General features: G+C 41.8%; 1 protein-coding gene across 1 annotated transcript in view; it reads left to right on the plus strand.

Annotated features, from left to right (window-relative positions):
- The window catches only part of LOC132869380 (voltage-dependent T-type calcium channel subunit alpha-1I-like), a 48,700-nt gene that overhangs the window by 20,826 nt on the left and 11,511 nt on the right, over positions 1-16,363 (plus strand). Inside the window, exons 17-24 of the mRNA XM_060902719.1 lie at positions 699-891; positions 2,515-2,666; positions 3,512-3,621; positions 4,373-4,506; positions 4,593-4,663; positions 6,657-6,735; positions 8,347-8,468; positions 9,369-9,770. Coding sequence (XP_060758702.1) covers positions 699-891; positions 2,515-2,666; positions 3,512-3,621; positions 4,373-4,506; positions 4,593-4,663; positions 6,657-6,735; positions 8,347-8,468; positions 9,369-9,770 — 1,263 coding nt within the window. The remainder of the gene's footprint in view (positions 1-698; positions 892-2,514; positions 2,667-3,511; positions 3,622-4,372; positions 4,507-4,592; positions 4,664-6,656; positions 6,736-8,346; positions 8,469-9,368; positions 9,771-16,363) is intronic.

Raw genomic sequence — 16,363 nt, forward strand, 5'->3', positions numbered from 1 at the left:
GTTTTCTTGAAATAATTCCTTCAGGAAGGAATAAAACCAACACAAGACATTTTAAAATGTTCATATTCAGCTTTTATCCTTTTTAAAAATTAAAATGAATATTAATTTTTCGCTTATTTTTCACTCTATTTTACTGATTTTATTTATTTGATCTTCGATTGATTTTTTTCTATATTTTGTTTTATTTTGTTGTTTTTTGTTTTTGTTTTTGTTTACCTGCTGCTTGTCTGTATTTTTGTTATTAAAGAGCATCACGTCAGTAAACACGCAGTTCTGAGCCTGAAATCTCCTCCTGCTGCTGCAGATGAGAAAAAGAACCACCTGATTATTTTCCCATCTCCTTTCTGCTCCACACATTTCACCAAATCATCAACTTGCTTCAACAGAAATTGGAAACTAAACACTGTGTAATTTTGCTCCTCTGAGCTCCGGGTTCGTACTGAAGCCTTCGGTTTTTTTCTCTCCGTTTCGCCGCAACAGCTGATTTGGCGTCGCCTTCTGTTCACTGGTCTGATAACGAGCCGGGTATCTCGCACGCCTGACTTCATCTCACAATAATTCAACCAATTTCCTCCATCATTTACTGTTTCTCTCTTCCCCCAGCCTGACGTTGAGCAGATTGGAACCCGGCGTGAACCTCAGTGTTGGTAATCTCTCCTCTCTTTTTGTTCCATCTCTCCGCTCTGTTCTTTTATTAGCCCATCATCAACAACAACCCGTGGATGCTGCTGTACTTCATCTCCTTCCTCCTCATCGTCAGTTTCTTCGTGCTCAACATGTTCGTGGGTGTGGTGGTGGAGAACTTCCACAAGTGCCGACAGCACCAGGAGGTCGAGGAGGCCAAGAGGAGGGAGGAGAAGCGACTCCGGCGCATGGAGAAGAAGAGACGGAGTAAGAAACGAGTTCCAGGGAATTCAGAGATTTTCACACAGGCTCCATTTGGTTGTCACACTGAGAAAATAGAGCTTTTAAGGTTCTGTGTAGAACCCTGCTAACTGTTTTCTGATCAGAAAGGGTTCCAGAACAGGTTTAGAAAAGAAGGCTCTTGATTATCCAATGAAGAACTTTTAACATTTACACTCATAAAAATGGAGAACCCAGAAGGTTCTTTCAGTCATCATTGTAGAGGAACCCTCAGAGCAAAGTGCTTTCTTATCAGAACACTTTTTTGGAAGTGAAGAACTATGACTTATCCAAATAACCCTTAAAGTACCATTTTTTTATTGAAATGCACATTCTTAAAAAAGTTAGAACCCTGAAGAACTTCAGACATCACGCCGCAGGACTCCTTAAAGGTTACATGTCAAACCCTGCAATAAACCATCGCATCAGGAATACTCGAGTTCCTACGAGAACCTTTTATTTTAATATAAGAACCTTTAACTGTCCAAGAAACCATTAAAGAACCTTTAAAGTGTGCAGTGCAAAATTCCAAATTATTGCGAATTAATTTTCATCTTGAACGTTTGGCCTCTTGCGACTTGGCACTCTGAGGATTTAAGGGTTCTGTCAGGGTTCTGGCTCGACTTGGAACCATTAGTGTTTGGGAAACAGTCTGTTGTAGGGTTCAACATAAAGCAAGGAACAACTGAAGAACCTTGAACACCTCATTTTGATACAGTTGGGTTTTTTTGTTGTTGGTAATTCAATGTAATACGTGCAATATGCCCTCTAGTGTTCAACACAAGTAAATGCACTTCTTTACATGTGGATCGAAACGCCACCATCACGTGTCGCCGTGAGTGAGAAGCTCATTTTGTCGGTTCGGAATCTGCACATGGAGCATTATAGAGTTCAGCTCACCTGTAGGCTAGCTGTATATTTTAGCAAATTAAAACAACTCGGATTCACAAGGTGTTAAACGAGTGAAATTTGTTTCTTTTTAATTTTACGATTACATAATTATCAACATCGTCAAGCAACTGAATTGAAAGAATTGGCCTGTTCGCTATTTGTTTTTCCAATGCTAACTTCCAGTGCTAAATTTGTCTTTTCAATGTGGACTGCCTGTGTGTACGGTTTCTCCAAAATCTGCTGCAAAAGTTAAAAGTTTTTCACGTATTCACGGCAAATTCTGGACCGAAAAAAAACAGAGGGAGGAGTTTCACAAACACATCGGAGATCACGGAGATTCCCACCAGAATGATTGTAATAATATGTTGACAATATATTCATTTTATTTATTTATTCTAGCTCCACCCCTTGATAAATCATGTGATCACTGGTAATCACCCAAACTGATGATCACAAACATACAGCAAATATTTCACGCGTATTTTTTTTCCTTTGTTGTTGTGAAAATTTCAACAGAATTTCAGATATAAATTTAATTTAACACAATTATATTGGGGTTTAATACAACAGAAATAAAAACACTCCTGAAAGATGGCTCATAAACAGAAAATGTGTGTTTTATTTTTATTGTATTTATTTAATTTTGCCATTGAATCTTTTTTATTTTACACACTGTTTGTTTGTTTGTTTGTTTGTTTGTTTGTTTGTTTTTTATTCCAGAAGCCCACAAGTTGCCGTATTACGCCAGTTACAGTCACGTCCGCCTGATGATCCACAACCTGTGCACCAATCACTACCTGGACCTCTTCATCACCTTCATCATCTGCGTGAACGTGGTGACCATGTCTCTGGAGCACTACAGCCAGCCTCATGTGAGTGTGTGTTCGCGTCTCACTACAATCTGTGTTAGGACAGGAAGAGGAAATGCATTTCAGGGATCTTTCAGGAACACACACAGAGCCACTGTGAGAGACGCCACAGCGCTGTTAAACCCTGGGTCCTGATTGGGCTGCTGCTGATGAGTCAAGTATGTGATCGTTTCTATAGTTACGACATATTCACAGGGACTCGTACGGAGGAAGCTCAGCAGAAACGGATTTTAGAACGTTAGTGATACAGAGAGAGAGATGTTTGTGGAAGGAGTCTCCAGTGTCGAGGTGAAGCTGGAACTGTAAGTTTTCTGATGTCTTCAGAACAGAGGAGGAGTTTACACTTCTTCTTCTTCACAGTTTCTCAGTAACATGATGGAACAAGCTGCGATTTTTTTTGTCTTATTTGCTTGAAGAGAGAGAATAAAGAGGGAAACACTGTGTATCGCTGCTCTAACTTTTAACACCAAACATTAAATGGAACAACATGATGTTCTTTAAAAACATAAAACAGTCTGTAATCATTGTGGCGTCAGAGGAATAAAACACACGGAGACGTGCTGTAACAGGAAAATCATCAACGTTGTGGTGGGAACAATAACTCTGCTTGATCTCACACACACACACACACACACACACACACACACAATCCAGACATTATAGAATTGAATGAATGTGAATGAAAGAGGCGGCAGCGTGGAATAATCCTGAAGAACGCACTTTAGACACAATCCCAAAATTATTCACCTTCTAGAGATTGTTTTTGCTCGAGTATATTTTTATTCTCTCTCATTTTCATTGCTCTTTTCTTCTCTCTCTCTCTCTCTCTCTCTCTCTCCTGCTCTCAGTCTCTGGAGATCACTCTCAAGTACTGTAATTATTTCTTCACCAGCACCTTTGTCCTCGAGGCCGTGCTGAAACTCATCGCATTTGGCTTCCGACGCTTCTTCAAAGACAGGTACAGTGTGTGCGCACACACACACACACACACACACACACACACACACACGTACACACAGAGAAAGAGAGAGAGTGTGTGTGTGTAAAGTGGACTGACTGCCAAATTGTCCTCTCATTAATCTGAATCTATAACAGTTTAATTACCTGAATTTCAAATTTGTCGTCATTTGAAAACTTTCTTTCGCATGTTTTATCGTTTCATTGCTTGATCGATGAACAGTATTTATTGAATGTGGGTTTTGTTAACGTGGGCCTCAGATGAACTTTAGTAACTTTAGTATTGCTGCTGTGATGGAACGGAGAACAGGAACAAACCTGACTCATGGGTGCGAGGAATAAATGGGCGGCACGGTGGTGTAGTGGTTAGCGCTGTCGCCTCACAGCAAGAAGGTCCGGGTTCGAGCCCCGTGGCCGGCGAGGGCCTTTCTGTGCGGAGTTTGCATGTTCTCCCCGTGTCCGCGTGGGTTTCCTCCGGGTGCTCCGGTTTCCCCCACAGTCCAAAGACATGCAGGTTAGGTTGACGTGGGGCGGCCTCGGGCTGAGGTGCCCTTGAGCGAGGCACCGAACCCCTGACTGCTCCCCGGGCGCTGTGTGTGGCTGCCCACTGCTCTGTGTGTGTGTGTGTGTGTGTGTGTGTGTGTGTGTGTGTGTTCACTGCTTCAGATGGGTTAAATGCAGAGGATGAAAAACAGGAACAATACTTTATCAATCATATCTGTGTGTGTGTGTGTGTGTGTGTGTGTGTGTAGGTGGAATCAGTTGGATCTGGCTATAGTTCTGCTCTCGGTGATGGGCATCACACTGGAGGAGATTGAGATCAGTGCCGCGTTACCCATCAACCCCACCATCATCCGCATCATGAGAGTTCTGCGCATCGCCCGTGGTTAGTGTACAACACACACACACACCTTAACACACACACACCTTAACACACACACCTTAACACACTGTCTCCTGTGTTTATTGCAGTGCTGAAGCTGTTAAAGATGGCGACGGGGATGAGAGCTCTGCTGGACACAGTGGTACAGGCTCTACCTCAGGTATACACACACACACACACCATTTTCATTTTTACATGTCTGATAATAGATTTCTGTCCTAAGCATCACATTTCTTTAGACACAGTGTGTTATTCCAGAGCTCCCAGCCCTCGCACTTATTCCTGTTCTCCACCTGCATGATCTTTATCTCCGGTTCCTCGTCTCAGGAACATTCCTCGAGCTGCTAACATGAACAGAAAGGGTGAGGTGGTGCTGTAGAGAGCTGGAGTACAGTCCAGATCTCCTCAGTGAATATCGATCCTGAGTTCGTTAGTGCAGGAGTGCTGTGATTTATCCCACTCAGTCTGAGAGGTAATTAATGCTGGAGATGACTAACAACGCTGGCGTGCAGTCCGACCCTCGTTCTCCAGATCTACAGCATCACGCTGACGTTCTGCCTGAAGATTTACTCCAACTCATTACATTTATTATTCATGATGCATTTTGTAAAGTGTTTATAGACTGAAGAACCGAATCACTTTACAATCACATCACTACAGACACAAAAGGGTTCATTGCTCGCCTCACTAACACGCGGCATCAGGAATAAAACACCTGCATTCTTTATTATTTTTGAAGTTTATTGACGACACCGGGTCACTCACTGGAAAAAAAGCACACAAAAACATTTAATGCTGACCACACCCTGTTCAGTTTAATAATAAACAAAACAAATTAATGCTAATCCATTCTTTGTTTCTAATACACATCTCTTAAAAGAAAAATGAATGAATCACTGAGTGAACAACTGATTTAAATGATTCAAATGTCTAAAAAGAATTGATTTGCACATCATGACTAATATAACTCAACTGAAACATTTGAATCAGTTTAGTGTTTTGAACTAAATGATTCGAATCATGAGAGCATGATTTGGCTCGTACAGTTGAGTAACTTTCATGAGCTGAATTCAGCAAAATGATTCAAATCACTAAAAGAATCATTATTAATGTGACTCACTGTAACATCTGAATAGTTTTATTGAATTGAACTAAGTGAAGAATTGTTGTTTTTTTTTTAAAAAAAGAGTTATTTGCTGTTATTGTGACTAAAATATCAGAGTAACTTTAGTGAATTGAAATGAGTTGACTCACTCGGCACTGTGCAGTGCATGTAAACATTCCAGCTTGAATTGCAGAGACGCGCAAAGTATTTCTGTTATGACGTCAAACCAGAGAGAATAAAAATTAATGGTGGTTTATCGTGAAACACATATTTTGCAGTAATATTGTAAACAAAGATAAAGTGTTGTGACCCACCGCAGCCCTCATTTCTGATGCAGACCTTTTAAATTCTGCAAACACGAGGTGTGGAGCGGTCGCTTTATGGGTTTAAGACCGACACCAAGTTTATGAGCCTCACTGATGCTTTAAACGATTAAATGATCAACAGCTAGTTTTGCAAATTAGCATTAAAGCTTCCTCCTGTACATCGTCTGTGTGGGTAATTAGCATCTTTTAGGCATGATGTTGGCTCTCGCGTTAAATTTTTATGTAATTTCATTTTAGCTGCAGCTGCAGAACATGTGTGTGTGTGTGTGTGTGTGTGTGTGTGTGTGTGTGTGTGTGTGTGTGTGTGAGATTTGGGGGATTCAGTGTTGTTGTGCTAATGTGCGCGCGCACATTAGGAACCTTTAATTCAGTCGGTTTCTGTTGCAGCTCAGTCATTTATAATCACATTATTAAAGTTGTTTTATTAAACTCCGGGGAGAACAGGTAAAGCGTGTGTGTGACCTGCAGAGTGATTTTAATCGCATCATATTTTACACAACCGCCGAGTTCTCTTGCTTGACTGGGACACTGCTGAATATTTCATCGTGCCTGAGGGAAGCGAGCGACTCTTCTTTATGATGCCAAATAGAAAATGTCCTGTCTGGTGTTTTCCCTCATTTCCCAAATGCACAACCTTCCCGTGTTCTTTTGTGTCTCAGGTTTTTTAATATTAAAGAAAGAACTGATGCGTAAAACGGACATGTTTGTGTTTGATTGTTTAGGTGGGAAACCTCGGCCTGCTCTTCATGCTGCTCTTCTTCATCTACGCTGCATTAGGAGTGGAACTGTTTGGAGAACTCGGTAAGAACCTGCATCATATATCTATCTGTTTATCCATCCATCTATCTATCTGTCACTTTAGGATCCAGTTAAATGGTGCAGGAACCAACTCATTTTCCCCTTTGAATTCATTTGTGTGTCAATTTCCTTATTTAATTATTGTTATTTCTTGGCACTGTGATGTCATCACCTCTCTCACTGCAGCATGATATGATTTTATATCACTCCAAGGTACCGACAGGAGAACCAGCATTTTTGGTTGTTTGTCTGATGAAAGAACCTTTGAAGAACCCGACCAGGACCATGACAGTTTAGTTCAATGTGAAACGCCTGACAGGTTCTCGATATTAAACAGAAAATACCCAGCAGTCATTTATTAATCCACTGAACACATCGACTCCTCGTCAAGGGTTCTTTTAGATTTCAGTGGATAATTAAGGGTTCATGGCTTCTGAAATTGGGTTCTACTTGAACCTTTAAGAGTTCTCACAGAGCATGTTCACGCTTGGATGAATTTGGATAAAAGTTCAGTGTTTAATTAAACTGTGGTGGCCCTTGGGCTCCAAAAGAAAGGGTTCTTTAAATGATTCATTGGATGATTATTGGCTCTTAGCCTCCTAAATAGTTCTACTTGGAACCCTTTCTGAAAGTTCTTGGGTTCTACATTGAACCTATAAGGAACTCCGGAGGGGCAGGTTTTACTTCATAGGTTTTTATCCCACGCTGGCCGAAAGGCCCAAAGGGGGATTATGTCGTGGCGATGTCTGTCCATCTGTCCACCCGTCCCGGGAAGGGTGCTCACCTTCTGAAATCAACTCCTCTCACAATTTTTGGAGGAATTTCACAAAACTTGGCAGGATTCTTTGTTATATGTTGGTAAGACGCATATTACAATTTAGTTCAATTCAGTCGCATTTTACCAGAGTTATGGCCAAGTTGCCAGCGGGGGGATATTGTGCTCTCAGAGTACTCTTGTTTAAAGGTTTATTGATTAATTAAGGGTTTCTAGTTTCGATAAAGGGTTCTACTTGATATTTAAATACAGTCATAAGGTTCTACATTGAGGATTTAAAGGTTCCCCAGATGGACAACTGAATATAGGGCTACATTTTTGGCCACTTTTGCAGGAAAGGGTTTTTCAACCATTCATTGGACTATTCAGGGTTATTAGCTGAAAATATTCAGTTCCGTGAGGAATCCTTTCTGAGAAGAAGTTACTTTATAGTAGGGTTCTACTATAACCTTTCAGGGTTCTCTCAGAGGGACAACTGAAGGTTTAAGGTTCTCAATAATTTGAGTGTACACTTTTAGGGGTTATTTTATGGGCTCATTAAGAAATTAAGGTATTTTTAGCACCCAAAATATTTACAAGTAGAACCCTTTCTGATAGAAAAGCACTTTTTTGAGTTTTCCAAGAACCTTTAAGGTTCTCCCAGAGGAACAGAGTGCAACCATGTTTTTGACTTCAGTATAGAATCCATGAAATTCACATCCCTACATTTTTTCCTGAACTGTTAAGAACATGCTCGGTGATGAGCATGAGAACAGAGAACCCTCAGTTCTCTGAGGTGCCTTTCTGTGGTACCTTGCTGTGAGCTGTTTTATGGTTCTTGGTCCTCGTGTGTGTTGCAGTGTGTAATGAGGATTATCCATGTGAGGGGATGAGTCGACACGCCACCTTTGAGAACTTCGGCATGGCGTTCCTCACACTCTTCCAGGTGTCCACAGGTGATAACTGGAACGGCATCATGAAGGTACTGTGGGTTCTACTGAGTTCTTTCTGGGAACTTTTTATTTTAAAAAAACCACTTCTGTATCATCCCTATACTTCATTTCTGTCTAGTTATATATATTTTTTTACTTCTGTCTGAATTTCTCATTTACCATTAGAGGAGGAAAGAAGGAAAGTGGAGCAAAATCCAAAAAATGACTTTCCTCCTGTCTTTGTGCACAACATCAGCCAGATTCAAAATATATAAATAAATAATAAACATTTGGTTTAAAATATTCAAAAAAAAGCTAATAATGTGCACAAAGCTTTTGATTAAAGGTTATTTTATTTTATTTTATTTTATTTATTTAATTTTGTCCATCTTATGTTTATTAGACATACAGCACAAAAGAAGGATTTTATAAGGATGAAATAAACAAATAAATAAAAGCGGTGTAGTGGTTAGTGCTGTTGCCTCACAGCAAGAAGGTCCTGGGTTCGAGCCCCGGGGCCGGCGAGGGCCTTTCTGTGTGGAGTTTGCATGTTCTCCCTGTGTCCGCGTGGGTTTCCTCCGGGTGCTCCGGTTTCCCCCACAGTCCAAAGACATGCAGGTTAGGTTAACTGGTGACTCTAAATTGAGCGTAGGTGTGAATGTGAGTGTGAATGGTTGTCTGTGTCTATGTGTCAGCCCTGTGATGACCTGGCGACTTGTCCAGGGTGAACCCCGCCTTTCACCCGTAGTCAGCTGGGATAGGATCCAGCTTGCCTGCGACCCTGCAGAAGGATAAAGCGGCTACAGATAATGAGATGAGATGAGATGTACAGAAATGAAAGGAAGTAAACACTGAAGTAAAGGTTTTGATGATTGAGTTTAAGTTTTTGATGTGGTGTGTGTGTGTGTGTGTGTGTGTGTGTGTGTGTGTGTGTGTGTGTGTGTGTGTAGGACACGCTGCGTGAATGCCCCCCAGGTGAATATAACTGTAACCCGAGCCTGCAGTTCATCTCTCCACTCTACTTTGTGAGCTTCGTGTTGACAGCGCAGTTCGTCCTCATCAACGTGGTGGTGGCCGTGTTAATGAAGCACCTTGATGACTCTAACAAGGAGGCACAGGAGGAGGCCGAGATGGATGCCGAGATTGAACTGGAGCTAGCACATGGTGCCCTATGCTGCATGGGAAATCTGGCTGGAGCAGCAGGAGGAGCTGGAGGTGGCGCAGGGAAGAGAGGAGGAGGAGAAGGAGAGAAGCAGGGCTGTGGAGGAAATGGAGGAAGTTCTGGAACTGCTCCACATTCACCAGGAGAACATAAAACCAACAGCTCCAATAAACTGTACTCACCTGCACAGGTAGGATACAAACTGTGTGATGGACGGATAGACAAACAGACGGACGGATGGATGGATGGATGGATGGATGGATGGATGGATGGATGGATGGATGGATGGACAAATAAACACTACTGAATGTAGAAACCATTGAAAGGATGAATCAGTGGTGACTGTTGCATAGATGGATGGGTCAAAAGAGACAGTGAATGAATGAATGAATGGAGGCTGTTAAATGAAAGGAGTGATTGATAGATTGGGAATTGTTGGATGGAGAGATGGATGGATGCATAGACAGGCATGTTTAAATGGGGGTGGATGAATGGATAGATGATTGATGGATGGGTGGTAAAGAGTATGGAGAGATAACCTCCTGGAGAGAGATGGATGGATGGATGGATGGATGGATGGATGGATGGATGGATGGATGGAAGAGCCTATGGTGAGACAAACAGAGAAATTAGTGGATGTGTGTATGGGTGGATTGGGGATTATTAGATGAAAGAACAGAACAGTGGATAGCTCAGATGGTGGGTCATGGTCAGGCAGATGAATGGAGAGAGAAAAATGGATAACATGATAGACTATGCAGATGGATGGATGGACAGATGGATGAATTGTTATTAATGGATTAATGTATGGATAGGTCTTGTTAAATGAAAGAATGGGTGGAAAGGAGATGGATGGACGGATGGACAGATGGACATTCAGATGACTGGCTGGAGGAAGAGACGAATGGATGGTGGGCAGAAGAACTGATAGATGGATTAAAGTTTGACTCAGTAATTTTGAGAGTCTTGCTTTATCCTCAGAGAATAAAATGGACAGATGGATGTGCAGATGGCTGGAGAGGCAAATAAATGGATGAACAGAGAAATGAATAAAAGAGTGAACTCCAGAACGTCACATCAGTCTGGATGAAAAGCTCCAGGATTGATGACTGATTCGTTTTGGTTTAAGCACAAAGACGCAAAAGAGGAGTTTTCATTAGGACTTGACTTCTGTCACCATGGCAACAGTCCCATGTCAGCCCTGGTGGCAGGGACACACACACACACACACACACACACACACACACACACACACACTGAGTTAGTGTCAGGTAGCTGAAGCTATAATTGTTTTTCCGGGTCCATTTTTAGCCGCTGTGGTTATGTAAGTGAGAGCAGAAGGAGAGCTGAAAACATGGAGTGTGTGTGTGTGTGTGTGTGTGTGTGTGTGTGTGTGTGTGTGTGTGTGTGTGTGTACACATGCATAAACCTGCCCATCACAGAGAATGTAAATCTGAGGTTCAGCTGCTGACAGAACTGAGCGCATCATGAAAAGAAATATTTGGAAAATAAACGCCACGCTGCTCACACTGAAGCAGAAAATTAGAAACAAGCTTCAGTTTAAAATAAAAATCACATGAAAGAGAGACTGAGAAGGAGGGAGAGACAGACAGATACATAGAGAGACTAAGAGAGACCGACAGAGAGACAGACAGAGAGAGAGAGAGAGGAATGAATGAATGAATGAATGAATGAACGAACCTTTAGTTTCTCCATCTTCCTTGAGCATTCTACTGTATAAATCTAAAAATGGTAAAGTACAGAACGTTATAATCTCGTACATTAACCTCGGAAAAATAGGCGCTCTTGAAAGAATCCAACTTTCCCAGTAGGAATTTAAGTGCTTTAAACTGATTTTTCCGACTCAGACATGTCTTTATGGGTGTGGTTAGGGGCGGGGTGTCAAACAATTTCAGACCTTATTTTTCTCTGAAATAAATCATCTGTAATAACGAGCCATGCCCGACCTAGTTAGCTTACTTTCACTCAAATTAGCTGGCTGAGTAGACGAGTCAGCATCCTCTCGGCTAGCTAATGTTAGCTAAAGTAAGCTAACTAGGTAGCATTAGCGAGCATGTAATCATATGAGCTTGATCTGGTTTTAAATTGCACGGCCCTGCACTGCACGATGTTCAGAACTGAAAGACTTTTTCTTCATCAGATTGGCTGATGATCTTCTCTGCATGGTGTGTTCGCATTCCATCCTCTCTCAGAAATATAAAAAAATCTGACTCGACAGAAAGAAATTGTTTGCGGTGAGTTTCCTTAGGCGCGAGGAGAAAGTGCTTTATCAGAACCTGTAGGCTCCAGGATGGACAGAGTGAAGTGGAGGAGGAGGAGGAGGAGGAGGACGAGTGAAAGACAGTCAGCAGGAAAAGAACTGAAACGAAAGGACTGATATCAGGATCAGCTTCAGACCAGCAGAGTCAGCAAAATGTTGCTCCAGTGAGAGGACAAGGATGGAGTGTTTTATCAAGAATTACACAGTGTGATTATTACTGTGGAATAAAATATTATCAAATCATTTAAACTGAGACAAATTAACGTTTGAACAAATTTGAAAAATATCCAAAAAGCCCTGAACACACGACGTGATACCTGAGAGTTAATTGCCTTCATCTGTTATCGGCTTTACTGCGGTCATTAAGGTTCAGTTATTTTAGTGAAAAATTATCCTTTATAAATATAAATTTAATAGAGGACTCTATACATGGAAGAGTGTTTGATGGGGAAGAGGGCTGTGGGAGTGTCGGATAAAGAGAAGAAGATAAAAAGAAAAGAGGTGGGAGGAGAGAGTTGAGTCATTAAGTGAACATTTTGGAGTAATTAATTTGAAGAACCTGTTTTAGCACCACATTCACAATGAGGAGGATCTCCTCTCCTCCGCCACGAGAGGGGGCGGGGCTGTGATCCTTTATGATGTGATGGTGATTGTTTCTCACTCCCTCTGAAAGCTCCTTTTACAGCCAGAACTCTGACGGAGCTGAAATGAACTCTTTGGCTCGTTGTAAACATTGAGATTTAATAATAAACGAATGGACAAAGCAACAGAAGCCCTTCGCCACGCTGCCCTGGGTCTCATTTAGAAGCAGCAGTTCATTTAGTCTGAATTTCATGAATTTACAGACACAAATATAATTTTGTTAACTTGAGTCTTTACCAGAGGCAGAGATAAAATCAAGGCGCTTATTTGCTGCAGTGTTACTTTCATCTGTTTTATTCCTTTATTTATTAAAGAACCGGCCACCTGGCACTTTTTAACACGAGCCACAACAACTCGCACATCGTTAGCGTCTGCTACGGCTCACGATGCAGGAAATATTTCACGTTTTTAATGATGTGACTAATTCAACCCACTGCCTTTGACTCAATAAAATAACCAGATGAATGGTTCTGAAAGTGTTGTTTTTTATTTAGTTTAAGGACTGGGTCAGAAAGAGGCGTGGCACCTGACCTTTACCGGTATGACTGCATGCTCTCACAGTTTGCCGGCTTGTGAATTAGCATTAGCAGATCTTGCGCACAGCCACTGCAGAACTGTTCATGAGCTTCGAGGGATTTGTAACTTTTAAACTCACAAAGTGCATGCACTCATCAGATGGTTTACAGAGCCCGGGTGTGTGGGTGGAGCATCTGCAATAGGACACGTATATGGAAGGTCAAGGTAAACTTTATTATCCCCCAGGGGGAAACTCAAGTGGTCCATATTGCATATCTCCTCAAAACATACCAAAGACATATAGACAGACAGACAATAGACATACCACATTAAAATAAATCTCTGATAAAAGGTGTGATGTAAGATAAAAACAATAAGAGATAAAAACAAGAGATAAAAACCGTGCGCTACATAAAATAAATAAAATACATAAAATACATACAAGGAAATGTGTACAGATGAGTGAACTAAAGTGCAACAGATGTTTTCGTTTTGTTATTGTATAGTCTTATTGCTGTGGGTACAAATGATTTGTGGTACCTCGCTGTCCTGATTGGCCTCTGCAGAAATCTGTTATTAGACCTAGTGCTTCTTAAAAACTTTGGGAACAGCGGATGTGTTGGGTCAGTTAAAATTTGATCCATCTTTCTTAAAATAAGCTCATTGTACAGCTCGACTGCAGATGTCTGGTCCACACCAATAACCCGGCTGGCTGATTTAATGATACGCTGCAATTTTTTGTGGTCCTGTACGTGCATATTTCCATAGACGCAGATTAGCCCAAATGATAAAATACTCTGTAAAAGTGATTTATAAAACAATTGGAGAATACTGCAGTCTAATCTAAAATCTTTGAGTTTCCTAAGAAAGAACATCCTCTGTTGTAGCTTCTTACATTTGGTCTGTGCACACTGGTTAAAACACAATCTGTCGTCTATCTCTATTCCCAAATACTTGTAAGATGAGACCCACGCTATCTGTTCGCCATTAATCTTGGATGGGGAGATAGGTATTCCTTTTTTGCTAAAATCTATCACCATTTCCTTTGTCTTTTAAACATTGACCAATAAAAAGTTGTCTGTACACCACCTAATAAAACCCTGAACCTCCCTTTCAAAACCTTCAACGGATAAGGTGTCAGAATGTAGGAAGCCCACCGGTGCTGTGTCGTCGGCGTACTTAAAAAGGGCATGAGCTGGGGAGGATGCCTGGCAGTCATTGGTGTACAGTGTGTATAAAATTGGTGAGAGAATGCAACCTTGCGGTGCTCCAGTATTAATTGTTTTCAGTGAGGAGATGTGGGAGTTAAATCTTACTTGCTGACTGCGTTCAGTTAAAAAAGCATTAATCCACAGTATGAGTCTGGGATTAACTTCTAGGTGTAGAAGCTTTCTCACCATCAAATGTGGTTGTATTGTGTTAAAAGCACTGCTAAAATCAATAAAAACAATTTTTACCAGACTTCTTGGGTGTTCAAGATGCTCATACACGTTGTTGATCAAGGTAAGGAGCGCATCTTCGACCCCCCTCTTGGCACGGTAAGCAAACTGATTGGGGTCTAGAGAATGTGATACCTCAGAGAGAAGTTGGTTTAGAACGATTTTTTCAAAACACTTCATTGCAGTGGATGTGAGTGCAACAGGGCGCAAGTCATTAAGTTCCCTGGGCCTGTTGTTTTTAGGCACTGGCACTATTAAAGATCGTTTCCAAAGACTGGGGACCACACCAGTGTCAAGGGACCATTGGAAGAGCCTTTGGAAGGGCTGTGCCAGCTCATTTGCACACATTTTTAAAGTTCTGTTACTGATACCATCAGGCCCAGTAGCCTTACGTGGGTTTGTGCGTCTAAAAAAGGATTTTACCTCATCAACAGAAATATCCATACTTGCACCCTCCATACCCCTCACTTCCATGCTAATCAAATGCTGCTCTGTTTTAAAATCATGTGTGTCAAACCTACAATAAAAATCATTTAACTCATTGGCCATGTCGAGCTCATTGTCTACTGCCATCAGATGGTTCTTAGGCTTGTAACCTGTAATTGTCTGTACCCCCCGCCATGCTCTTCTAGGGTCACTGTTGAAAAAACCTTCAAGTTTGCGTTTATACACGGATTTACAGTCTTTAATCAGGTTTCTGATCTTTTTCTGTACAGTTTTTGTTTGTCTTCTGTAGTTCCACCCGATTTCTTGTGATTGAGAAGTTGCTTTAATTCCGGAGTCACCCAGGGTTTATTGTTGGGGAACATTTTAATAGTCTTTTTGGGTATGATTGTGTCCTCGCAGAATTGTACATATCCGGCAATGGCAAACGCCGCATCGTTGACGTCATCTGTTCCATCTGCTATTACATTCCAATCCGTGCTCGCAAGGCAATCCTGAAGTGCGCCAGTCGCGGTAGCAGTCCAGCATTTAACGTCCAGTTTTTTAACTTTCTCGCGCCTGAGCCTGGGCACATAGGCAGGGCTTAATTAATCATATTATGGTCCGAGTTCCCTAGACCGGGTAGTGCTTTAGAGTAAAAGGCATCCGGTATGTTACCATAACAGAGATCAAGGCAGGATTTATCGCGAGTGGGACAAGTGACATATTGCTGGACGTGGGTAAAAGTTCCTTTAGACTGCAAAGGTTAAAGTCTCCCATCATGAAATTGGCCGCATCAGGAGCCTCTGTCTCTGCCTGCGGCACCAGTTCATGAAGCAGAGTGGCAGCAGCCTGTGTGTCGGCTGAGGGCGCAATATACACAAGAAAAAGTCTGATTTGGTGTATTTCCCGAGGCAAGTGATAGGGCCTTAGGCACAGCGAAAGCAATTCAATGTCCTTTGTGCAAACTTTGTGCTTCGTTGTTATGTGTGCAGGGTAACAGTACTTATTGTTCACAAACACACACACGCCCCCACCTCTCTTTTTCCCGGAGTTTTGATTGCGGTCCATTCTCACCAGCGTGAAGCCCTCCAGGTCAACTGATGAGTCGGGGTCCGCGTCCGTGAGCCAGCTCTCGGTCAAGCAGATGAGGCAGGATTACCGGTAGTCTGAAAGGTATTGGCTGCTGGCTCGCAGCTCATCCACCTTGTTCCTTAAACTTTGGACATTGCCCAGCATGATCGATGGAAGTGGTTGTCGGTGGAGGGCTGGATGGTGACGAAATGGAAGAATACTGTTGGGTGGATGGATGGATGAAAAGATGAAAGGAGTGATCAGTGGATGAATATTGGTGAATGGATGGATATAGAGATGGAGAGATGAACAGAAGTGTTTATTTCCAAAATCACTGAAATGTTCCTGCTGATCAGAATTTTTAATCCAATTTAAAATGGTTACATTTATTTATTTACAGGTTTTTTA

The sequence above is a fragment of the Neoarius graeffei genome, chromosome 20, assembly GCF_027579695.1.
Source record: "Neoarius graeffei isolate fNeoGra1 chromosome 20, fNeoGra1.pri, whole genome shotgun sequence".
NCBI classification, from domain to species: Eukaryota; Metazoa; Chordata; class Actinopteri; order Siluriformes; family Ariidae; genus Neoarius; species Neoarius graeffei.